The sequence below is a fragment of the Megascapheus bottae genome, chromosome 5, assembly GCF_031878675.1.
Source record: "Megascapheus bottae isolate mThoBot1 chromosome 5, mThoBot2.hap1, whole genome shotgun sequence".
Lineage (NCBI taxonomy): Eukaryota > Metazoa > Chordata > Mammalia > Rodentia > Geomyidae > Megascapheus > Megascapheus bottae.
The window spans coordinates 85,001,887-85,023,540 of NC_143513.1; the positions used below are offsets into that span (position 1 = coordinate 85,001,887).

Below are 21,654 nucleotides of genomic sequence, written 5' to 3' on the forward strand. Positions count from 1 at the left end.
AGCCTGCTTTTCCCATAAACCCTGTTGTTTTTTGGTGTCTAATTTTGCAGATGGAAAAGATTTATGAAACACACTCATTGTGCCAAACTGTGAATACCTGCATGTCTGTGAATGGGACCCTTACCTCTCAGCTACATGCTGGGATACCCCAGTAGCATCCCAAGTGTGCCCTTCTCTAGTGTACTTGGCAAAACTAACATAAATGTAATTACTTAAAACCACGGGGAGAGAGTGAAGGGGTGACACTGTCCAAAAAATAATGTACTCATATGATGGTGGCTCACGCCTGTAATCCTAGCTGCTCAGGAGGCTGAGATCTGAGGATTGTGGTTCAAAGCCAGCCCAGGCACGAAAAGTCCTCATGAGACTCTTATCTCCAAAAAAACTGGAAGTGGCGCTGTGGCTCAGTGACATGTAAATTAAGAATAAAAAATTAAAAACACTTCTGCTTTAGGACTCATTAGTCCACAATATAGTGAGCAGTACACTCCAGATCTACCTGGATAAACTGGGCTTCTATGACAGTATACATTTCACCCAGCTAATAGAAGGACCCAATTCTTAACAGTGATCCAATTCTGAAAAGCTTATTTACTAGACGTGTAAATACAAAGAGTGCTCCAGTTTCATTAGGGGGAACAGATATCACTATAATAAAACTGAGTAAAGATTTAAAATTCTGTAGCACATAAATAAATACATTAAGTCCTAAATGATAAATAAAATGTTTTGATTGAAGTCATTTCGACTGTTTCGGTCATTAAGCTCAAATTATTACATATAAATTACCTTGTGAGTTTAATGTAAAAGACTATGAAATAGTGCTGGTTCTACTTAATGTTTAATCTAACTCTTAAACTAATGATGTATGACTCTGTGCGTAACCAAAGATTAATCTTGAGGACACTGGTCGGTATCACAGCGCCAGCAGCACTTGTACGAGACAAAACCCTGACAGAAGATACTTGAGCAGTGGCTATAGGACAGGTGGATTGGCTAGCACCTGATACACAGCCCTACCGAGTCTAACTTAATGAAGGACGGACTACCTCTCCTCATGGCATAGCTGAGGGCTTAAAGAAATCCATTTATCAAATGCTAACATTTCATAGATTCTATAACTAGAATGTGTAACAAAACTCATCTAGAGACAGTTTACTGCACAGAGATCATCAGTGGGGCTAGGGGCCAGAGGTAGGGATTGAGGGCAGGGATGGGAGAAGGGAGAACATAGCTCGTTACTCTTCCTGACAGAAATTGCCACTGATTATGATTAGAAGCCTAAGTGTGACACTCTGCTAGCCACATACCTGCTATAATTTTGCTGGTCCTGAGGTTGAACTCTGGGTCTAGGAACTGTTATGGAGCTTCTTATGCTCAAGGTTATCACTTTACCACTTGAGCCACAGCTTTTTCTGTTACTCAATTGTAGATAAAAATCTCACAGAAATTTCCTGCCCAGGCTGGCTTTGAATCACGGTCCTCAGATCTCAGCTTCCTGAGTAGCTAGGATACAGGTGTGTGCTACTGGCACCCTGCTCATTCAACACTCTTGTTGCCACACAGCTATGCTACTGTTCTCCTTGGTCCTGGGGGTACTACCCAACAACTCCTAACTTACTCCACCCACAGGAGCAAAGACATAGCAGAACCATTAGGGTTCTTCTATGAGACATACTTTAGAGATGCCAGGCACATATGCCTAGTACTGAAGCAAACCCCAAAGTGGCAGAACCAGCAGAACCAGAAGACCCTATCAAAACCAGGATACCCATGTCTCAGATTCCCTGAGAGTATCAGCCGTTGAGAAAACATGCTTGTAGAATAAGCCAATTTGCACTGCATGTTTATCCTTTCAAAGCCAGAATCCTGATCTGCAAGTAAAGGAGCGAGAAAGGAAAGGAAGCACCAGCTTTGAGTATGTACTGCTTTAAGTAGCCCCGGAGTGAGTGAAGTATACTGTGCCTGCTTGCATGACTCCCAGACTCTGCTGTAAAAGTTGTGTTTGAAACTTCACATCTCCAAGGCCAACCATGATAACATCTTTACACACAGTCAAGTAGGTCTGTAAGAGAGAGGTGGATCCACCATTACAAAGAGATTCAGTTGTGCCCAGCAAAGATTCTCTTATGTGGCATAATAGTGCACTCATAAATAAGAGACTTACAAAGATGTTTCTAAAGGAATTTCTACAGAGATGAAGTCTCACATTTTTCCATAAGAAATCAAGACATTTAATTCCACCAAGCTAACCAAACACCTAATGTGCAAAAGTACAATGAAATTATGTTGCTTATACTTAGCAACAAGTGGTAGATATTTAAATGCCTAGGTTAAGTATTTCAAAAGAGCAACAACAAGATCCAAAACAACTGTGTGGACAAAAGAAGCAGTCCTGCACACAGCATGTTATCAGGAGGAAAGCTCTGTGACCCAGATTGCTGACCTGGATAATCTGCTGATAGGCATCCCTCTGGAGCTTCAGATGTTCTTCTTCTTGGTCTCGAATGAGAGGCAAAACTTTGCTTTCTAACCAAAATCCAGCATCTTCCAAGATAGACAGGTGAGTCTTCCCTTCTAAGCAGAACTACCCAACACAATATGAGGGCAAATCAGTGATGACAGCAGCTCTGAAACATACCACTTGCTCGGGACACAGGAGCACACGCACCACTCACTCAGACATGGGACCACACAGCGTACCTTATGCTGAACATGGATGCTCAACCGGCAGTGCAGACTGAAGGCTCGCAGGGCAGACACCTGGCTGAAGTTAGGGGACTTCTCACCTGGAGACTGCAGAAGTGACTCCAGATCTGCCTGTAAAATGACAACCGAAAAGCCATGTTCAATTGTATCACATAATACCCAAAAAGCAAAGCATTCAGCCCCAAGGGAAGAGGAAGACATCAACTCTGGAGAAGCCTTGCCTAGCCACCCAAGTAGCCCACAGCATGGCAACCAGCCCCACTGAAACAGGATTATCCTCCCCAGGGGCACGGCTCTTTGCCACAGGGCCCACCCTGTGCCTGGTTCTGCTGAACAACCACACTGGATGGTAGAGGTGACAGCTAGGAGGAGGCATCAGAGAAGAAGATGGGAGCATGTGGGGTGGTGGGACACAATGAAGTGACATTAAGCATCCTCCAAGACTCCTAGAAAAATCTGGCAAGGACATTAGAGAGTAGTATGTTCCAAGAGGCAGGGATGATCCAGCAGAGTCCTTGTTCCCTAACAGCTTTGGTGGAAATGTGGGCTTTGAACACTAGTTATGAAAAGAAAGGGCATGGAAATGGACCTGCTCTCAGTGTCCCTGCACACTTTCCAGCTCAAACATCACAGCACCATTAACATGAAAAACATGTCTCCTTCCGTATCAATGAAATTTTCATCCACATTCACTCAACTTTCAGAATGCAAAGTTACCTTTGACATCTCAAGTGCTTTCAAAAGATGGTTAAGCTTCTTCCGGGGTGCAGAGAGCAGGCACTCTCGGTTCTTTGGATGGGTCAGCAAATATTCCATGTAAACCAGTGCTAATTCAGGTTTCACTGGACGTGTGTCATGGATTTGAACTTTACGTTTAGATGCCATATTACTCTGAAGAAGGGATAAATGAACAATTAGAGCTCATGTTCCTAGTCAAGTTCTTTTTTTTTTTTTTTGCCAGTCCTGGGTTGGAGCTCAGGGCCTGAGCACTGTCCTTGGAATTTCTCAAGGCTAGAGCTCTACTACTGAGCTTCAGCACCACTTCCAGCTTTTTTCTATGTATGTGGTACCGAGGAATTGAACCCAGGTCTCCATGCATGCTAGGCAAGCACTCTACCACTAGGCCAAACTCCCAGCCCAAGAGAAAGTACTTTCCAGAACACAGTTGTCCCCAGTCACATACCTTGGCTCGGGGTCGTTCCTCTGGCAGCCAGTCATCAATGAGCTCCAGGATATGCCCAACCTGTCCCCAGGAGCAAAGACAGTCCAACAAAGTATAGTAGCTCCTGCCAGCAACACCCTCCTCCTGGTTTCTCAAGACCGAAATCACACCACAGCTGAGAGAGTTAAGTACATAAAACCAGGAAAACATTTCAACAATATTCCAATAACCAAATTCCTCATACTCCCACAAGAGAAGAAAAATCCTCACTTCATATAAACCAAGGTTTCTCAGACATCACTATTACATTGATTACTGGTGTTCTGCAGAGCACAGACAGATAACTGTCCCACCCCAAAACACTAGACAACGGCTCCACAAAGGTCTCAATGACCTAGGATATGCCTCACCTCAGACCTCCTTCTGCTTCTATATAACTGTCAGATTCTTGAGCAAGAATTCCTAATTTAGAATTCCATTTAGTGTTAAAATGTGTTTTCCATAAACATGAAAAGAAACAACTTATTCTTACTGAGTAATAGGCAAAACACTAGATGTACATTGTCAAGTAAAAAGAGTATGTGAACAGGAGCGCAGTGACAGGGTGTATATCTACCATGTGTGAGGCCTATGTTTGATTCACAGTACAACAAAAAAAGAAAAATGCAGTGTAGAAACTATATACGCAACTCAAACTGTTCTAACATCCATATTTTAAAATGTGAAGGGGAACGGGCAAACTGAATTTCAATGACATACGTATCTAACTTAGCCCCAATACAAAATGTCATTCTAAGAAGTAATCAATATCTTTTTTCTTTTTTTTTGGTCACAGAGTTTTAACTATGGGCCTGGACACTGTCCCTGAGCTCTTCAGCTCAAGGTTAGTGCTCTACCACTTTGAGCCACAGCATCACTTTTGGTTTTCTGGTGGTTAATTAGAGATAAGAGGTTCAAGGACTTTTGTGCTCAGGCTGGCTTTGAACTGGGATCCTCAGATCTCAGCCTCCTGAGGAGCTAGGATGACAGGCGTGGGCCACTGAGTAATCAGTATCTTTTGCACCGAGGCTTTGATTCCATATGTGTTTTGTACTTACAACATCTCTAATCCACACAGCTACATTCCCATGTTTAGAGCTATGAGTGGTGGCTGAGGGGCCTGTAGTTATCACACCAGTGTTAAACCTCCAGACTTTCAAGTGAAGTCACAGTTCAGTTCGTCAGAGTCTCTCCTTAGTTACTTAACAACTGCAAAGCTAACTGAAATTATACCTGGCAGAGGTGGAAAGGGAGGCCTGTGAAGTGGTTGGAGTGCAGCAAGGTCTCTCCCGCTTTGCTTCTACATACCTGAACAGGGGGACAGCAGATGCTGGCATGAAGGACATTAGTATAAACAAAGGGATCTTGCAGCGTTCATCCTAATAGCAGAAAAAAAACCAAAACAAAACCAGGAAATTCGGATACCAGGACATTCTGGATACCTCTCCACATTACTCTGTATAGCCTAATTTCAAAGGTGCTAAGATTACATTCTAAGAATTTCTTCAATGTTTGAAAACTAACCCACTGACAGACCTCAGGTTAGAGGGTGAGATTGCTATCAAATCAAGGATCCTGAAAGTTTTACACAACATTACTACTGTGTATCTTCGGTGTCCCAGGCCCTGTTCTAAATCCTATGGATACAAGTGACAAGACAAGTGACAGTTCCTGCTGTCATCACCTTGTTCTGCTCTGAAAACAAATAAAATAATAATAATAAAATAATAATATAAATAATAAAATAAACTATAATCTTGGTAAATAGTCATTATATGTGAAATTAACTCTCACAAGGAACAAATCACTCAAGAATATCTTTAGGAAGGCAGTATAAACAAACACACAAACTTACAAAACCAAGCTTAAGTCTACTCAAAGCCCACAACCTAACAGCTCACAAAATAACTCATTTAATTTCTTTCTCTTGTCAAAATGGACTGTGCTGTAAAAGACATGAATAAGCCAAACCACAGGAAACTGGTACAATGTTGCCTAAAAAGTGCTAAAAGCTACATTATCATTATGACAAGAAATTTGAGCAGACTTTAATTGCTTAGAATCCATCAAGAAGAATACCACATATATCAAGATTCATTTATGGAACAGAGGCAACCAATGATGATTCCAAAAGAAAAATGAAGTAATTTTCCTTACACATAAAATATTAGCAGGTGAAATAAAAATCAGGTGTTATCTGCTTGTTACTGGGACACTACTTTGACCCTCAACACAGAATGAAGAAATATTTTCCTAATGCTGTCCATAGCTTGATGCATGTGCTCATGCATCAGCTGCAGAGGCTCCCTGACCTCCTGGCAGTACAGAAGCCTTTTGCATCAACAAGGAAGTTGATTAATTCACTACATTCCAGATCCAAGAGATCTTGTACATTTGCCATTGCAGTTGGCTTATTTCATCTTTGCAAATTTCTGAGATAGTGTTGTTTTTTCAGTCTAAGGCCAAAACATTGAGTTTAAAAATTTCCTGGAAAACTTGGCAACTGAGATAATTTGCCTTCATGAGCAGGCTGTTTACATTTTGAAGCAGAGTGTAGCTCAGAGATCATAGTCACAGAAACAAGTTTAAAATCAGTATGTAGTCCAAAATCACAGAAAGTTAGCAGAAGAATCAAGGATAACAAGAGGAGGAGGAGGAGGAGGAGGAGGAAAAGAGCTGATCATAAGATCTATGATCATTCTATAATTGAGCTCCATTTTTATCTGGCTGGGTACCAGTGTCTTATTCCTGTAATCCTAACTACTCAGGAGGCTGAGATGAGGATCACAGTTTGAAGCCAGCCCAAGCAGGAGTCTGTGAGACTCTTATCTTCAATTAGCCACTAAAAAGCCAGAAGTAGGGCTGTAATAAAGCACTAGTCCCAAGCAAGAAGTTAAGAGACAGCACCCAGGTTCTGAGGTCAAGTCCCAGGGCCCGGTCTCTCATATACACAAAGTACAATCTTTTAAAAATGTATGTCATAGTCCAGTATCAGTGGCTCAGGCCTATAATTCTAGCTATTCAGAAGATGAGAGCTGAAGACTTTGGTTCAAAGCCATCCCAGGCAGAAAACTTAATATATGTCTGTGTAGTTTAGAATAAATTTGCATTTTAACCTGTACCATTCTTTTAAATTTGATTTTGAAAAAAAATAAGAAGTGGGCTGGGAATTTGGCCTAGTGGTAGAGTGCTTGACTAGCATGCACGAAGACCGGCATTTTATTCCTTGGTATCACATACACAGGAAAAAGCCAGAAGTGCTGCTGTGGTTCAAGTGGTACAGCTCTAGCCTTGAGAAAGCCCAAGGCAGGTTCTTAGGCCCTGAGTTCATGGCCCAGGGACTGGCAAAGAAAAGAGGTAAAGAAGCAATGTTTACCTCATCCAAACAAAATTTGTACTCATGGAGAACACAAATGCAACCAAATGCTGGGAAGGTAGATGTTGGTCAGAGGAGTGAGCTCAGGACTCCTCAACATGGTAGTCACATTCAGTAACAACGCACTGTACAAAACATTGGACAGAGGAGATCTGAAGTGTTCTCATTACTTCACAACTCAACTTAGCCATTCCACAAGTTATACCTAGTTTAAAACATCAAGTTGAACACAATACAGTTTTTATCTATCAACTAAAAATAAATGAAATCTCACATGGAGCCAGCTGGAGTGGCTCATACCTGTAATCAGATTTTAAGTCCAGCCTGGCCTGGGTATAAACACAAGATCTTTTTTTTAAAAAAATAACTAAAACAAAAGGGTCCAGGAGTGTCGTGCAAGTGATAGGGCCTATATAAATACGTGCAAAACCTCCACTAAGACCAAAAAAATACAATCACATTGCTCTATTTTGTCTGATACTACAGACCTCACTCTGCTACAGAGACATCTGTTTCCTGAGTACTTTCAGAAGTCTGGGTATAGCCACAGAACTGCTGTAATCACATCTTTTGGTCACAAAAATCTTCTCGCTTGTAAATCAAAGTAGATTCTAAAATACCATTTTTAGTTTTGGAAAGTAAGGGCTCACCTTAGACACTTCTCTGGGTCATGTGGACATGAAGTAAGTGAGGATGAGACTATGAGACAAAGGCTATTTCAATTGTCTCACTGTACTGATGAGAAAACAGAACTTTTACTAGATTAAATCAGTCATAACAAAGAGTGGCACAAGACTTACCTTGAATACCTTCAGGTACTGTGGAAGCACAGAGGCAAACTTGTTAATGGTGAAAACTTTGGCTTCTTTATTGTTTTCCAGACTTCTATAGATGCTCTTCCAGAGAATCACAATGACTTCTAGTAAACCTGCCATAGATGCAACATCATCCACTGACAGCATTTTGTCCAGTACCTAAGACACAAATAATGTATCTTACTGTGAATCTAGTAAGCACTGAAAGACAAGAATATTATCTTCCAAAGTACACCTCAGAATATCAGACCTAATATAAAATATATTGAAATATTCATTAATGTTATGAATATATTGAATATTCTTTAATGTTATGATTTTTTTTGGGTGGGGGAGGAGTGCTGGTACCAGGGTTTAAACTCAGGTCCTCAAACCTGTGTGGCTAGAAACATGTAACACTTTATGAAACATGTCATCCTAGCAAAGGGGCTATGCTAATCTTCTCTGTATCATTCCAATTATGGTATATGTGCTGCAGAAGCAAGCACAAAATACTTTTTTTTTTTTTTGCCAGTCTTGGGGCTTGAACTCAGCCTTTGGGAACTGTCCTTAAGCTTTTTCAAGGCCAGCACCCTTCTCCTTAAGCCACAGCACCACTTGTGGCCTTTTCAATGTCTGTACAATAATCTACTCATGAGAATTCCTTCAAAACCACAATTCTTGAGCTGGGAGTGTGACCTAGTGGTAGAGTGCTTGCTTAGCATGCACAAAGATTCCTCGGTACCACATACATAGGAAAAAAAGACAAGAAGTGGTGCTGTGGCTCAAGTGGTTTCTCTAGCCTTGAGAAAGCCCAAGGACAGTGCTAAGGCCTTGAGTTCAAGCCCAGGACTGGCAAAAAACAAAAACAAAAGAAATCCCCACAAATCTTCTCATTTTTTCTTTTGCCTATGCCGGGGCTTAAACTAGGTACTGGGAACTGTCCCTGAGCTAAGGAAGCTCAAGCTAGCACTTATCACAACTCTACTTCTGGCTTTTTCCTGGTTGACTGGAGATGAGAGTTAAACAGACTTTCCTGGATGAGACAACTTCAAACTGTGATCCTCAGATCTCAGCTCAGCCGTTGGCACTAGGATTTTTTTTTTTTAATTGTCTGGTTAGTGGGTGAATTATTTCTCGAACATTGATACTCCTTCTCATATTTTTGTGGCACTAGAACTTTGTTTGTTTTTTGTTTTTTGATGTTCAAGGAAAAACACAAAATAAAATTATCTCTAGGATAGATACCAGGCTTTGGAAACCATACTACCAACTTAACAGACTGCCTTTCTCTAGGTGGAGAGTGAGAGGAATCACTCACAGTCTCGTTTTCCTTCTCTTGCTCCTCCTGGGTCTCTTGATGCTCATGAACAGCCCTCTGGATGCAGGCATTCAAGCACTGACGAATAACATGGATCAGCTTTGCTAAAAGGTTTAAGATTAATCAACAACTAAATTATGTTTCTTTCTATAAAATTAACTATCTAATAATAAAAAGATTATAATCCTAAATAGTAAGAACTTTTATGTGAACTCATTAAGAAATGCACTAAAGCATGAAGTCTACTAGTGTGACAAATACTGGACGTGTATGTGATGTGCACAATGCTTTGAGAGTGGGAGCTCCAGACCTATGTTGGAGCACGCAGTGTACTCGCAGGCATACTGGTAGAACTTCCGGGCTGCTGCATGGTTCATCTGGACCAGTGTGACACAGCGCTCACACCAGACTTCCTCTGGCTGGTTCACAGGCAGGAAAGAGGTGAAGATGAGGTTCACCAAGCGCCGACACACTGGTCGAGAATCCATTTCCAGACGAACTAGAATGTCCTCCATAGGGCATATTTTCCAAAACTATAGAAAGAACAAATACGCAAGAGAAAATAATCAACTATTCTTTTGTTGTTGTTGTTGTTAGTTGTGGGACTTGAACGCTAAGCCTGGGCATTGTCCCTGAGCTCTTCAGCTAAGGTTACCACCCTACCCCTTGAGCCAGAGCCACTTCCAGGTTTTCTGGTGGTTAAATGGAGATGAGTCTCACAGACTTGACTTTCATGCCTAGTATGGCTTTAAAACATCATCCTCAGGGCCGCGAGTTTGGCCTAGTGGTAGAGTGCTTGCCTAGCATGCACGAAGACCTGTGTTCAATTCCTTGGTACCACACACAGAAAAAAAGCTGGAAGTGGTGCTGAGGCTCAAGTGGTAGAGCTCTAGCCTTGAGAAAGTCCAAGGACAGTGCTCAGACCCTGAGGTTAAGCCCAGGACTGGCAAAAAAAAAAAAACAAAAAAAAAACAAAAAACACCATCCTCAGATCTCAGCCTCCCGAGTAGCTAGGCTTATGGGCGTGAGCCACTGTGCTACTGGCCTCCACTATTTTTTATCATCTTGAACAACAAACATTTAAGTTTCCAAAACATAACCAAAGAGAAACCAAGTTTATAGTGAAGAAAATCCACTTCAAATGATATACAAAAATTTGACTGAGAATAAATCTGCCACTTTAAGAAGTGCCAATATGTAAATTTCTAGAGGTACAAAAGTTAAGGAGGAGGGCAATAATAATTATCAGGCTGAGCTGGGTGCGGTGGCTCATACTTGTAATCCTAACTACTCAGGAGGCTGAGATCTGAGGATCGAGGTTCAAAGCCAGCCTGGGCACTAAAGTCTTATCTCCAGTTAACCACTAGAAAACCAGAAGTGGCTCTGTGGTTCAAGTGGTTAAACGATAACCTTGAGCGAGGGCATTCAAGGGACAACACCCAGGCCCAGAGTTCAAGCCCCACAAGGGGGAGGGGGAAATCAGGCTGATCAATGCATAGTAAATGCTTTGACTACCAATCTAATCATTTTTTACATTTCTTAAAATGCCATTAATTTTGGCTCATTAACATGAAAGTGAATTATCTTGACATGGACACCCACTCCTGCTTTTCAGAGGCACAAGTTATTGGTCTGGAATACCCTACACTAAGAGTAGCTAACCTGTCTAAAAACTGGACTCTTGTTATTGTTATAACACATTCCACCACCTGTCCTCCTCTAGCCCATCACAAACACGAGATAACTTGTACAAATCAGAATTTAGCATACTGACGCTCTATTGAAAGTAAAAAGTAACATGCATGTGGCTTGTATCTGTAATCGTACCATCAGGAGGCCAAGCTCTGAGTATCAAGTTTAAAGCCAGCCTAGGCAGAAGTCTGAGACTCTTATCCTAAATTAACTACTCAGAAAAAGTCAAAAGTGAAGTTGTGGTTCAAGTGGTAGAACACTAGCTTTGAGCAAAAGAAACTCAGGGACAGTACCTGGGGCCCTATTTCAAGGAGGGAGGGAGAGAGGGAGAGAGGGAGAGAGGGAGAGAGGGAGAGAGGGAGAGAGGGAGAGAGGGAGAGAGAGGGGAAGAGAGAGGGGGAGAGAGAGGGGGAAAGAGAGAGGGAGAGAGAGGGGGAGAGAGAGGGGGAGGGGGGAGAGAGAGAGAGAGGAAGAAAAGAAGGAAGGAAGGAAGGAAGGAAGGAAGGAAGGAAGGAAGGAAGGGAGGGCAGGAGAAAGAACGAAAGAAAAAAAGAAAAATAGCTGGATGCTCATGTCTCATGCCTGTAATCCTAGCTACTTTATAGGAGGCGGAAATCTGAGGATTACAGTTCAAAGACAGCCCAAGCAAGAAAGTTCCTGAGACTCCTATCTCCAATTAATTAACCATCAGAAAATAGAAAGTGGCTCAAATGGTAGAGTACTAAACTAGTCTTGAGCAAAAAGACCTCAGGATGAGCACCCAGCTAAAGTTCAAGCCCTTCAACTGACCTCCCTCCCCCCAAAAAGAGAATTCAGCATGACTCACACTAGAAGTAGAAGCAAGAGGACAAATGTGTCCACTACTAACACAGTACCTGATACCCCAAAAGTGAACAAGAACTTTCTCAGTCCAACTCCTACATCCATGCGAATCTAGGCTTGCTTACTAATCACAAACCTTTAAAGCTTAGGAGAGAATGTATGACACTTTCTCTGTACCCATACACAGACCTCCACTGTTCCCAGACCTTCTGCCTTGTCTTATCTCCACAATTCTCTTGGATATATGCTATTAATTAGTAGGCATCAGTGCTATGTCCATACCCTTAACAGCCATTTTACCTTGAAATTCCTTTGTAAACCATCTGTACCATGCCAAGTTTCATATTCAGATTTGAAATGTTTTAGCAAGCAATCAAAATTACAGCCACCTTTTTGTTGAAACTGACGTGCTAACTCCAAAATTTATAGTGAAATGTAAAGAACCTAAAATAAAAATTTCTGAAAGAAGCCAGGCACTACAGTGGCACAGGCTAGGTCAAGATCTGAACAACTGCAGTTTGAGGCCAACCCAGGCAAATGTTAGCAAGACCCCTTTAACAAAATAAACTAAGTGTGGTAGTTATGCCAGCCAGATGTAGTGTTGTACACCAACCTTTTTATGCCCAAGGCAAAAATCTCTAGAATCTGTCTGAAAAAATAACCAGAGCAAAAAGGCTGGGAACGTAGCTCAGGTATTAAATGTATCGAGTTTCCCCTCTATTCAAAACCCCAGTACCACCCAAAAAAGAAAAACAAAGTGTATAAGATTAACTGTAAAGGCCTGGAGTTTGGCCTAGTGGTAGAGTGCTTGCCTAGCATGCATGAAGACCTGGGTTCAATTTCTTGGTACCGCATACATAGAAAAAGCTAGAAGTGGTGCTATGGCCCAAGGACAGTGCTCAGGCCCTGAGTTCAAGTCCCAGGATTGGAGAAAAAAAAAAGATTAACTGTAAGACTGAAATACCCTGGATATAGTAAAGAAAACAACAAAACAAACAACAACAACAAAAAACAGACAAGCCTGCAATATACAACAACAGTCCAAAGTGACTCAATTGGGCATGACATCAGGGTTCTTACTGTACACCTTTGTCTTTTTGCACACCTGTCCTTTGCAGTGACAAAGCTCCCTAAGGCAATGGGTGAACAATGCGCTATTTTCTCCAGAGACACACAAGTGGTCACACACTACAATACTTCCAATATTTACATGCTTTTTCATTTATATTCTTGCTACCTCCACAAAAGACTTACCAAAAAATTCCCTTGCATAGTGCTAGGGGGATGGAAGCCAGCACCTGAACATGCTACCACAGAGCCACACCATAGCTCATTGTTTCTTATGTGAATCCTCATCAAGCCAGCTATGCTATACTGGAGGACACATCAAGTTGTTTTCCAAATCCTGTGGCATAACGAATTAGCATTTTCATGTGAATGAGAACTGTTACACGGAGAGAAAAGGCTCACAGTATTACCAATTGAAATGAACTTATTACCACTGACATCCTTGGCAAGGAACTGAACAGAACTAGAGCTGGGTGAGAATAATTACCACAGCAGTGTGTACAGTGCCCACAAACACCTTTACTACTAGGCAAGGATCTCTTTGATTCCCTTGTGAAAGGAGGAAGGGCTTCTAGCGACATTTCCAAGTAATGCAGGTGATTCCTAGGTGCCAAAAACACATTAAACACATCACATCAAGTACTGTAGTCAACATGTTCACGTATGCTAAAAGGAATGTAAAAGATTTATATTAATGGCTTTAAAAAACACACGAGGGGCCCAGAGTTTGGCTTCGTGGTAGAGTGCTTGCCTAGCATGCATGAAGACCTGGGTTCCATTCCTCAGTACTACAAACACAGAAAAGCTGGAAGTGGTGCTGTGGGCTCAAGTGGTAGGGTTCTAGCCTTGAGAAAGCCCAAGGATAGTGCCCAGTCCCGGAGTTCAAGCCCCAGGACTGGCAAACAAAACAAAACAAACAAAAAATGAAACAAATTAAAATTCTTAGAACCGTCAGTAAAAACATAAAACAAAATTTTATGATAAAGAACTAGTCAAATACATTAAACGTTTTAAAATATGATTACTAAAATTCTTAGAATTAAAGTTTGTCTTTCTGTTGGATAAAAAGTTGTGTCAATTTATTTTGTATCTTTAATAAGAAAAGTCCTATTTACTCACCTTTGCAGCTCTTGAAGCTTTAATTTTTAGCAGCAAGTCCACAAAAGCTACTCTTACTTTCTCTGAATTATCATGCAGACTGTATCTGAGCCCTGGAAAAAGTTGTTCTAATAAGGGGTGACTCATTTTATTATCCAAAATGATTGGCAGACACTATAATAAAAGAAAACAATTTAAACTTAGAATGTGCATAAGTTCAGGTAAGAAAAATTCACTTAAAGGTGCCAGGAGTTTGGCCTAGTAGTAGAGTGCTTGCCTAGGTTCAATTCCTCAGTACCACATACATAGAAAAAGGCAGAAGTGGTGTTGTGGCTCAAGTGGTAGAGCTCTAGCCTTGAGAAATCCCAAGAAGAATGCTCAGGCCCTGAGCCCAAGCCCAGGACTGGCAAGAAAGAAAAAAAAAAAAGAAAAATTCCCTTAAGATGATGTTCAGCTACGTCTTTCCAAGTATACTAGTGTAAATACACTTAGAGAAAATACTTTTCTGTAAGTTTCATGTACCAAAAAGCATACTTCAAGTTGGGTACCTAGCTACTCAGGAGGTTAAGATCTAAGGATCACGGTTCAAAGCCAGCCCAAGCAGGAAAGTCTGTGAGACTCTAACCTACAACATACTGCCAAAAAGCCAGAAGTAGAGGTGTGGGTTAAGTGGTAGAGCACAGGCCTCAAGCAAAAATAAGTTCAGTGACAGTACCAGGACCTAAATTCAAGCCCTAGGATTGGGGGTGTGTGTGTGTGTGTATGTACACATGCATGTATATATGTAGATATACACATATATGTGCATATGCATGCATATATACACAATTAACAATTGGCAATCAGTCCATCTATTGTTTTATTCAAATGAGATTGAAGTAGCTATAAAAAATTTTTCAGCTAGTACTGTGGCTCACACCTGTAATTCTAGATACTCAAAAGGTTGCCATAAGAATCACAGCTGCGGGGCCGGAGTTTGGCCTAGTGGTTAAAGTGCTTGCCTAGCATGCATGAAGACCCGGGTTTGATTCCTCGGTACCACATACATAGAAAAAAGCCAGAAGTGGTGCTGAGGCTCAAGTGGTAGAGCTCTAGCCTTGAGAAAGTCCAAGACAGTGCTCAGGCCCTGAGCTCAAGCCCAGGACTGGCAAAATAAAATAAATAGATAAAGTGACTGCAGTTAAAAAAAAAAAAAAAAGAATCACAGCTGGAAGCTCTCTGAGCAAGAAAGCACAGGAGATGCTTATCTCCAATTCATCACTGTTAGTTCTGCCTGGGAGAATAGTCCCCCCACCTCCTGCCTTCTAGCTTTGTGAAGGACAGGACTTAGCCTTACCAGAAATCACCTGTCCCTGTTAATAACCTGTCAATTACCTGACTATGCATTAACAAAAGGACCCAGCCTCTGGGGTCACTTCCCCATCAGCTTCAGTCACACCTCCTCCTCACCTTTCCCTATATAATCTCTCCATCATCAGTCAAGACGTTAAACTACTCTCTGTGCTCTGCACACCTACATCTTGTACAGGCCAGCAGTTTGGTTCTCCTATTAAACTCTCTTTTGCCCGAACTGCATGGTGGTCATCTTTCATCAATCCTTACAGTCAACAAAAAGCACAAAGCCTAACTATGGCCCAAGTGGTAGAATGCCAGCCTTGAGCAAAATGCTCAGGGCCAGCCTCTGGACTCAGGTTCAAGTCCCAGGATTGGCGCGCACGCACGCACGCGCGCACGCGCGCACGCACACACACCACAAAATATTATTTTCTTAGCTAAATTATGCAGGGTTCTGAATTGAGAAAAATCAACATTCTGGGTGAAAAGTTCCAAATTCTGTCTAAATTTCCAGTCAAGTTTATGTTCAAAGGTAAGAAAGTAGACACAGGCACCTGGAGTTCTGCTGAGAAGTAGAAGGCTGCTCCTACGGACCACTGCATAGCAGTAGTACCTAGCAGTGCCAAGGAAGGACTGGTGGGATACCTGAAACTGGGGGCAATGCCAAGGGAAGGCTTGCGAATCTCTAAGCCAGGCTTGAAGAAACACATGAGGAACAGGGAGAACCCACAACGAGGACACAAAGTGCAGAAGATTTAAGTAGACAAAAAACTTGAAAGGCCAAAGACCATCCCAAAACAGACCTCCTTCCCTGTGAGAATAGGAAAAGTCATTGGCTCTGTGCTCACAGGTGTTAGGAACCCAACAGTCCATTCCGATGGTCTTGACTACCTCCTCTCAGAACTTTGTACACTTCAGTCTCAACTACGCCAAACACTCGGCATCTTGGTCTTGGCAAACTCTTCCCTACCTGCTGCCACATCTGCTTGCCCTCATTTTATCATCACAGTAAGCAGAGAAAAAAAAAAATGACCTCCCACGCCACCATCTAATATCCATGTTACAGTTTTTAAAAATCCATATCTACTTGTTTCCAACTGCTTAGGAATAAACTATGGGTGCTGGTGATCAGAAGATGATATGTAAAAGCCATACAAATTAGTCCAAAACATTCCATGTATAAGGTTCTATGTAGAGATTAAAAGTACAATCTTTCTTTAAGAAGGACTTTTCTATATTTTTTACTTCTGAAAATGGCAGAGACTTCTGAAAAGAATGAGCTTTATATGCTGCACAGTGGTTAGATGAGTGGAGAACAGAAACACTGTAGTCAGTCTTGCTGACACAGGAAGGATCTGGGCTCTCATATTCACCAGATGCTGATACTAGCTGGAGTCATAGCACTAGCAACAAAACACCCCAAGTCTTCCTTAGATATACAAGTGGGGGGGGGTATGGGAGAAAAACAGAGGGGGATAACAATGTTCGAGAAGAAATATATTCACCTTATATATGTAACTGTAAAATACCCTGACAGTAAAATTAAAAAGAGCTGGGTGCAGTGGCTCATGCCTGTAATCCTAGCCACTCAGGAGGCTGAGATCTGAGGATCACGTGAATGTTCAAAACCAGCCTGGGGAACTAAAGTCCGTGAGATTCCTAGCTCCAAATAATCAAATCACCAGGAAACTGGAAGTGGTGCCGTGGCTCAAGGGGTAGAGCAGTAGCCTTGAGATGAAGAGCTCACAAACACACAGGCCCAGAGTTCAAGTCCCACAATAGGAAGAAAGAAAGAAAGAAAGAAAGAAAGAAAGAAAGAAAGAAAGAAAGAAAGAAAGAAAGAAAGAAAATAGAAAAAAAAGTGCCAATATTACCCTTTAGAGTAGGATAATAGGTAATTCTAAAACCTTTGTCCTTCTCTATATAATACTCCTTACAGTTTTAAAAAACTATATACATACTGTTTATATGACTTTACAAAGCTTACCTTAAAGACAGAACAACGAACATCAGCTGAGCTTGTATCAAATGCCAACTCTCCGATTAGTTTCTTCAAGAGGTCAATAAGAATGGCAGGGGGCATCATCTCCCAGTATTTGCAAGTTATTTTACAAACACCAAGAATGCCTATAGAACGAACCATGGGATAAGGGTCTTCTAGAAGGCTCTAAAGATAAAGTAGAAGAAAAAAAAGCCTTAATAATCAGAAATCCCATTCCTATTATGTTTATTAAGCCTCTGGAAATTTACAACTTAGTATACACATGTAAACTTTCATGAATATTGGCCATAGTTGTTGAGATTGATTGTAGGGCTGCTTAATGAGGATACAAAAACCTGTGGAAGCTCCAATCCTTTACACAAAATAGAGTTAACATATGATTTTTGCATGCTTTGCTTTATGTTTTAAAAAAACACCTCAGTTAGGGCCGGGAGTTTGGCCTCATGGTAGAGTGCTTGCCTACCATGCATGAAGACCAGGGTTTGATTCCTTGGTACCATATACATAGAAAAAGCTGGAAGTGGTGCTGTGGCTCAAGTGGTAGAGTGCTAGTCTTGAGGAAAGGCCAAGGACAGTGTTCAGGCCCTGAGTTCAAGCCCCAGGACTGGCAAAAACAAAACAAAAAAATCATCTCAGGATTATCTATCTAGTACCTAGCAAAAGGTATGTGATATGTGAATGTCTGTTTTTCTGTAGTAGTGCTGGGGAATAACAAGATATCTATACACCTCCAGGACAGACAATATTTTTCTAAATATAGGTGAAGCACAACGGCTAAGCACAGTGTAACTCTTGTCATCAGGGGTGAAGGAAGCATAAGTCAGATATGATTGCAGCCCAGGTGGCCTAAGCATAAAGTAAGACCTTACCTCAAAAATTTTGTGTGATATTCAATGTATATAAGATATATATAGGGCTGAGAGTTTGGCCTAGAGGTATAGTGCTTGCCTAGTATGCACAAAGACCCGGGTTTGATTCCTCAATACTACTTACATAGGAAAAGCTGAAAGTAGTGCTGTGGCTTAAGTGGTAGAGCCTTGAGAAAGCCCAAGGACAGTGCTCAGGGCCCTACTGTATGGGTTTTAAACCTCACACATGGTAGAAAAAGTATTCCATCATCAACCATGCCCAGTTCAAACATTTTATAACTTAAAAACAATACCCTTAATAATGTTTTCTATATTTTATAAACTTCAAAGGAATGACTGAGATTCTAAATCATTCTAACATCTGCTGAAGAACATTTAGTTGATTTTCTTCTCTTAAAAAATATTTTTATTTTTTTATTTTTTTTTATTTTTATTTTTTTGGCCAGTCCTGGGCTTGAGCTCAGGGCCTGAGCACTGTCCTTGGACTTTCTCAAGGCTAGAGCTCTACCACTTGAGCCTCAGCACCACTTCTGGCTTTTTTCTATGTATGTGGTACCAAGGAATCGAACCCGGGTCTTCATGCATGCTAGGCAAGCACTTTAACCACTAGGCCAAACTCCCGGCCCAATATTTTTATTTTTAAAAAGGTTAAAAACTCAAGATTTGTCTCACATTCAACATGTGATTTTTTTTTCCCGTGGGTCACGGTGCTTGAACTCGGCGGTCTAGGCTGGGTGCTGTCCCTGAGCTCTTCAACTCAAGGCTTACTGCTCACCCTTTATCCAAGCCCCACTTCCCATTTTTCAGAGGTTAATTAGAGATAAGAGTCTCAGGTCCTTTTGTGCCTGGGCTGGCTTTGAACCTTGATCCTCAGATCTCAGCCTCCTGATTAGCTAGAATTACAGATGTGAGCCACCATGCCCTGCGGCTTATGTGAGTTCTTACTCTCAAAAGGATTTAACTCCTAGGTTTTTAATAAAAACCTGTCATTTTGATATGTAACGGTTTTAATTAGTCATATCTGCAATAGTTTTATGTGTGGGGGGCGATCAATGGAAAAGGTTCTTCTGCTTAAAGATTATGTCTGAAATAACAATTTACAATTTACGCACTGAAAAAAAATAATTACAAGAAAGTACAACAAGCTACTAGTGAGGAAGGGTACCTTTGGAAGGGTTGGGAAGCTGAGAAGATGAATATGGTCAAAGTACTTCAATTCATGTAGGGAAACAGAGCAATGAAACCTGTTGCAATTGTCTTTAGTGGAAATGTCACAATGATATCTCCCCCTTGTACAACAAATGGATATTAACAAAAACTAACTAAAAAAAACCCAACCAAGCAAAAAAACTGTATCTGTATATACGTTTGTTTATTTGAAATAGGGAAGGGAAGGAGAGGAACAAGATGATTGGGAAGAGGTTGGGGGAAGGGAAATAGGAAGGGGTATCAATGTGGGAGAAGTAATGCACCCACTACCTGACAAATGCAACTGTAATATAAGTACCCTGACAATAAAATAAAAACAAAAAAATACACACACACACACACAAATGCAAAGTCACACCTTTTTTTTTTTTTTTTGCCATTCATGGGCTTGAGCTCAGGGCCTGCGCACTGTCCTTAGACTTCCTCAAGGCTAGAGCTCTAGCTCTTGAGCCTCAGCACCACTTCTGGCTTTTTTTCCCATGCATGTGGTACTAAGGAATTGAACCTGGGTCTTAGTGCATGCTAGGCAAGCACTCTACCACTATGCCAAACTCCCAACCGCAAAGTCACACTTTTTACAGTGAGAAACAAAGCAAAACCAAAAATGATGTCTTAGGAATATTGGAGGCTTTAATAATTGTTTCCTGAAAGGACTAATTTGTAGTTGTTTTTGTTCATTGCTATATGTTGTTTTCTTTGACCTTCCAGAATAGAAAATATACTTTGCTTGTGTTAGGCTGAGGTGGGGAAACCACCACCACCACCCACAAAAACCTAGCTGGCAGGAAGGGCTTCCGCCTGTAATCCTAGCTACTCAGAAGGCTGAGATCTGAGGATCTCAGTTCAAAACCAGACTTGTTAACAGAATCCATGAGACTCATATCTTCAATTAATCACCAGAACACCAGAAGTGGCTGTGGTAGCTCAAAAGTAGTAGAGCTCTAGCCTTGAACTAAAAGAGTTCAGGGACAGCACCCAGGCTCTACCTTCAAGCCCTACAACTGACAAAAAACACCACCACCGCCAAAAAACCATGTCCAGTGTTCTGACTAGGGGAAGCACAGGGCACTGCTCTTATAATAAAGGAAACACAGGCAAGTGGTCTACTGTGCCAGCAGTAAATGCCCCAACCTGGACAGATCTGAAGCCCCTCAGAAGCTCCACCACATGAATACCTACATATAATTCTTCAAACTGCTTCTGAATTTCACTATCCATTTCCATGGCACTGAAGTTTGGATCTCTAATAGGAAACGCTTCAACAAATAACAATGCAGCATTTGACCGTACTTCAGAATTTCTGGCCTAAAAAAGAGAATGGTACTTTTAGATTCTCAGAAATAATTTACAAAGAAGTTTAAATCAGGTATTCCTAAATTAGTATTTCTACATCAACACAGATTAACTTGCAATTGAAAAGAAGTTTTAGGGAAAAATTGGGAGAGAGTGAAGGAAGGGATGATATTACCCCCCAATTTTTTTTTTTGCCAGTCCTAGGGCTTGAACTCTGGACATTGTCCCTGACCTCTTCAGCTCAAGGCTAGCACTCTACCATTTGAGCCACAGTACCACTTCTGGTTTTCTGGTAGTTAATTGGAGATGGGAGTTTCATGGACTTTAGTGCCCAGGCTGGCTTTGAACCACAATCCTCAGATCTCAGCCTCCTAAGTAGCTAGGATTATAGGTATGAGCAACTGGCAGCTGGGACTTGAACTCAGGGCCTGAGCCCTGTCCTTGGGATTTTTCAAGGCTAAAGCTCTACCACTTGAGCCACACTACCACTTCTGGCTTTTTCTGTGTATGTGGTAGGAAGGAACTGAACCTGGGTCTTTGTGCATGGCAGGCAAACACCCTATCATTAGGCCAAACTTCCAGCCCAAGAAACATACTTTTTAAATGACTTATCTGTTAATCCCTTTTTAAATCGCCTTCATAACAATAAGAGAAAAGAAAATTTCAATCTTTAAGTTGGTCAAAGTATGGCTTGTTGACACATTTGGCTTTTTTTTTTTTTGGTCTATCATGGAACTTGAACACTGGACCTGGGAGCTCTTCAGCTCAAGGCTACCGCCTTACCCCTTGAGCCACAGCACCACTTCCAGTGATAAATTGGGGAGTCTCATGGACTTTTTTTTAGTATTCGGGCTGGCTTTAAACT

The 21,654-nt window shown here is 41.4% G+C and overlaps 1 protein-coding gene and 1 non-coding gene across 6 annotated transcripts in view; both read right to left on the reverse strand.

Annotated features, from left to right (window-relative positions):
- The window catches only part of Ncapg2 (non-SMC condensin II complex subunit G2), a 65,032-nt gene that overhangs the window by 17,524 nt on the left and 25,854 nt on the right, over positions 1–21,654 (reverse strand). For all 5 annotated transcript variants that reach the window (XM_090333609.1, XM_090333610.1, XM_090333608.1 and 2 more), the window contains 12 exons: positions 20,676–20,801; positions 17,404–17,583; positions 14,103–14,255; positions 9,712–9,934; positions 9,402–9,505; positions 8,087–8,260; positions 5,219–5,289; positions 3,893–4,046; positions 3,427–3,600; positions 2,704–2,820; positions 2,447–2,587; positions 1,966–2,065 (listed from right to left, as the gene is read on the reverse strand). In XM_090333609.1, the coding sequence (XP_090189735.1) occupies positions 1,966–2,065; positions 2,447–2,587; positions 2,704–2,820; positions 3,427–3,600; positions 3,893–4,046; positions 5,219–5,289; positions 8,087–8,260; positions 9,402–9,505; positions 9,712–9,934; positions 14,103–14,255; positions 17,404–17,583; positions 20,676–20,801 (1,717 nt within the window). The remainder of the gene's footprint in view (positions 1–1,965; positions 2,066–2,446; positions 2,588–2,703; positions 2,821–3,426; positions 3,601–3,892; positions 4,047–5,218; positions 5,290–8,086; positions 8,261–9,401; positions 9,506–9,711; positions 9,935–14,102; positions 14,256–17,403; positions 17,584–20,675; positions 20,802–21,654) is intronic.
- Positions 8,486–8,589, reverse strand: LOC150063851 (U6 spliceosomal RNA). The gene has a single exon (XR_016535720.1). It is a non-coding gene; the product is annotated as a U6 spliceosomal RNA (small nuclear RNA).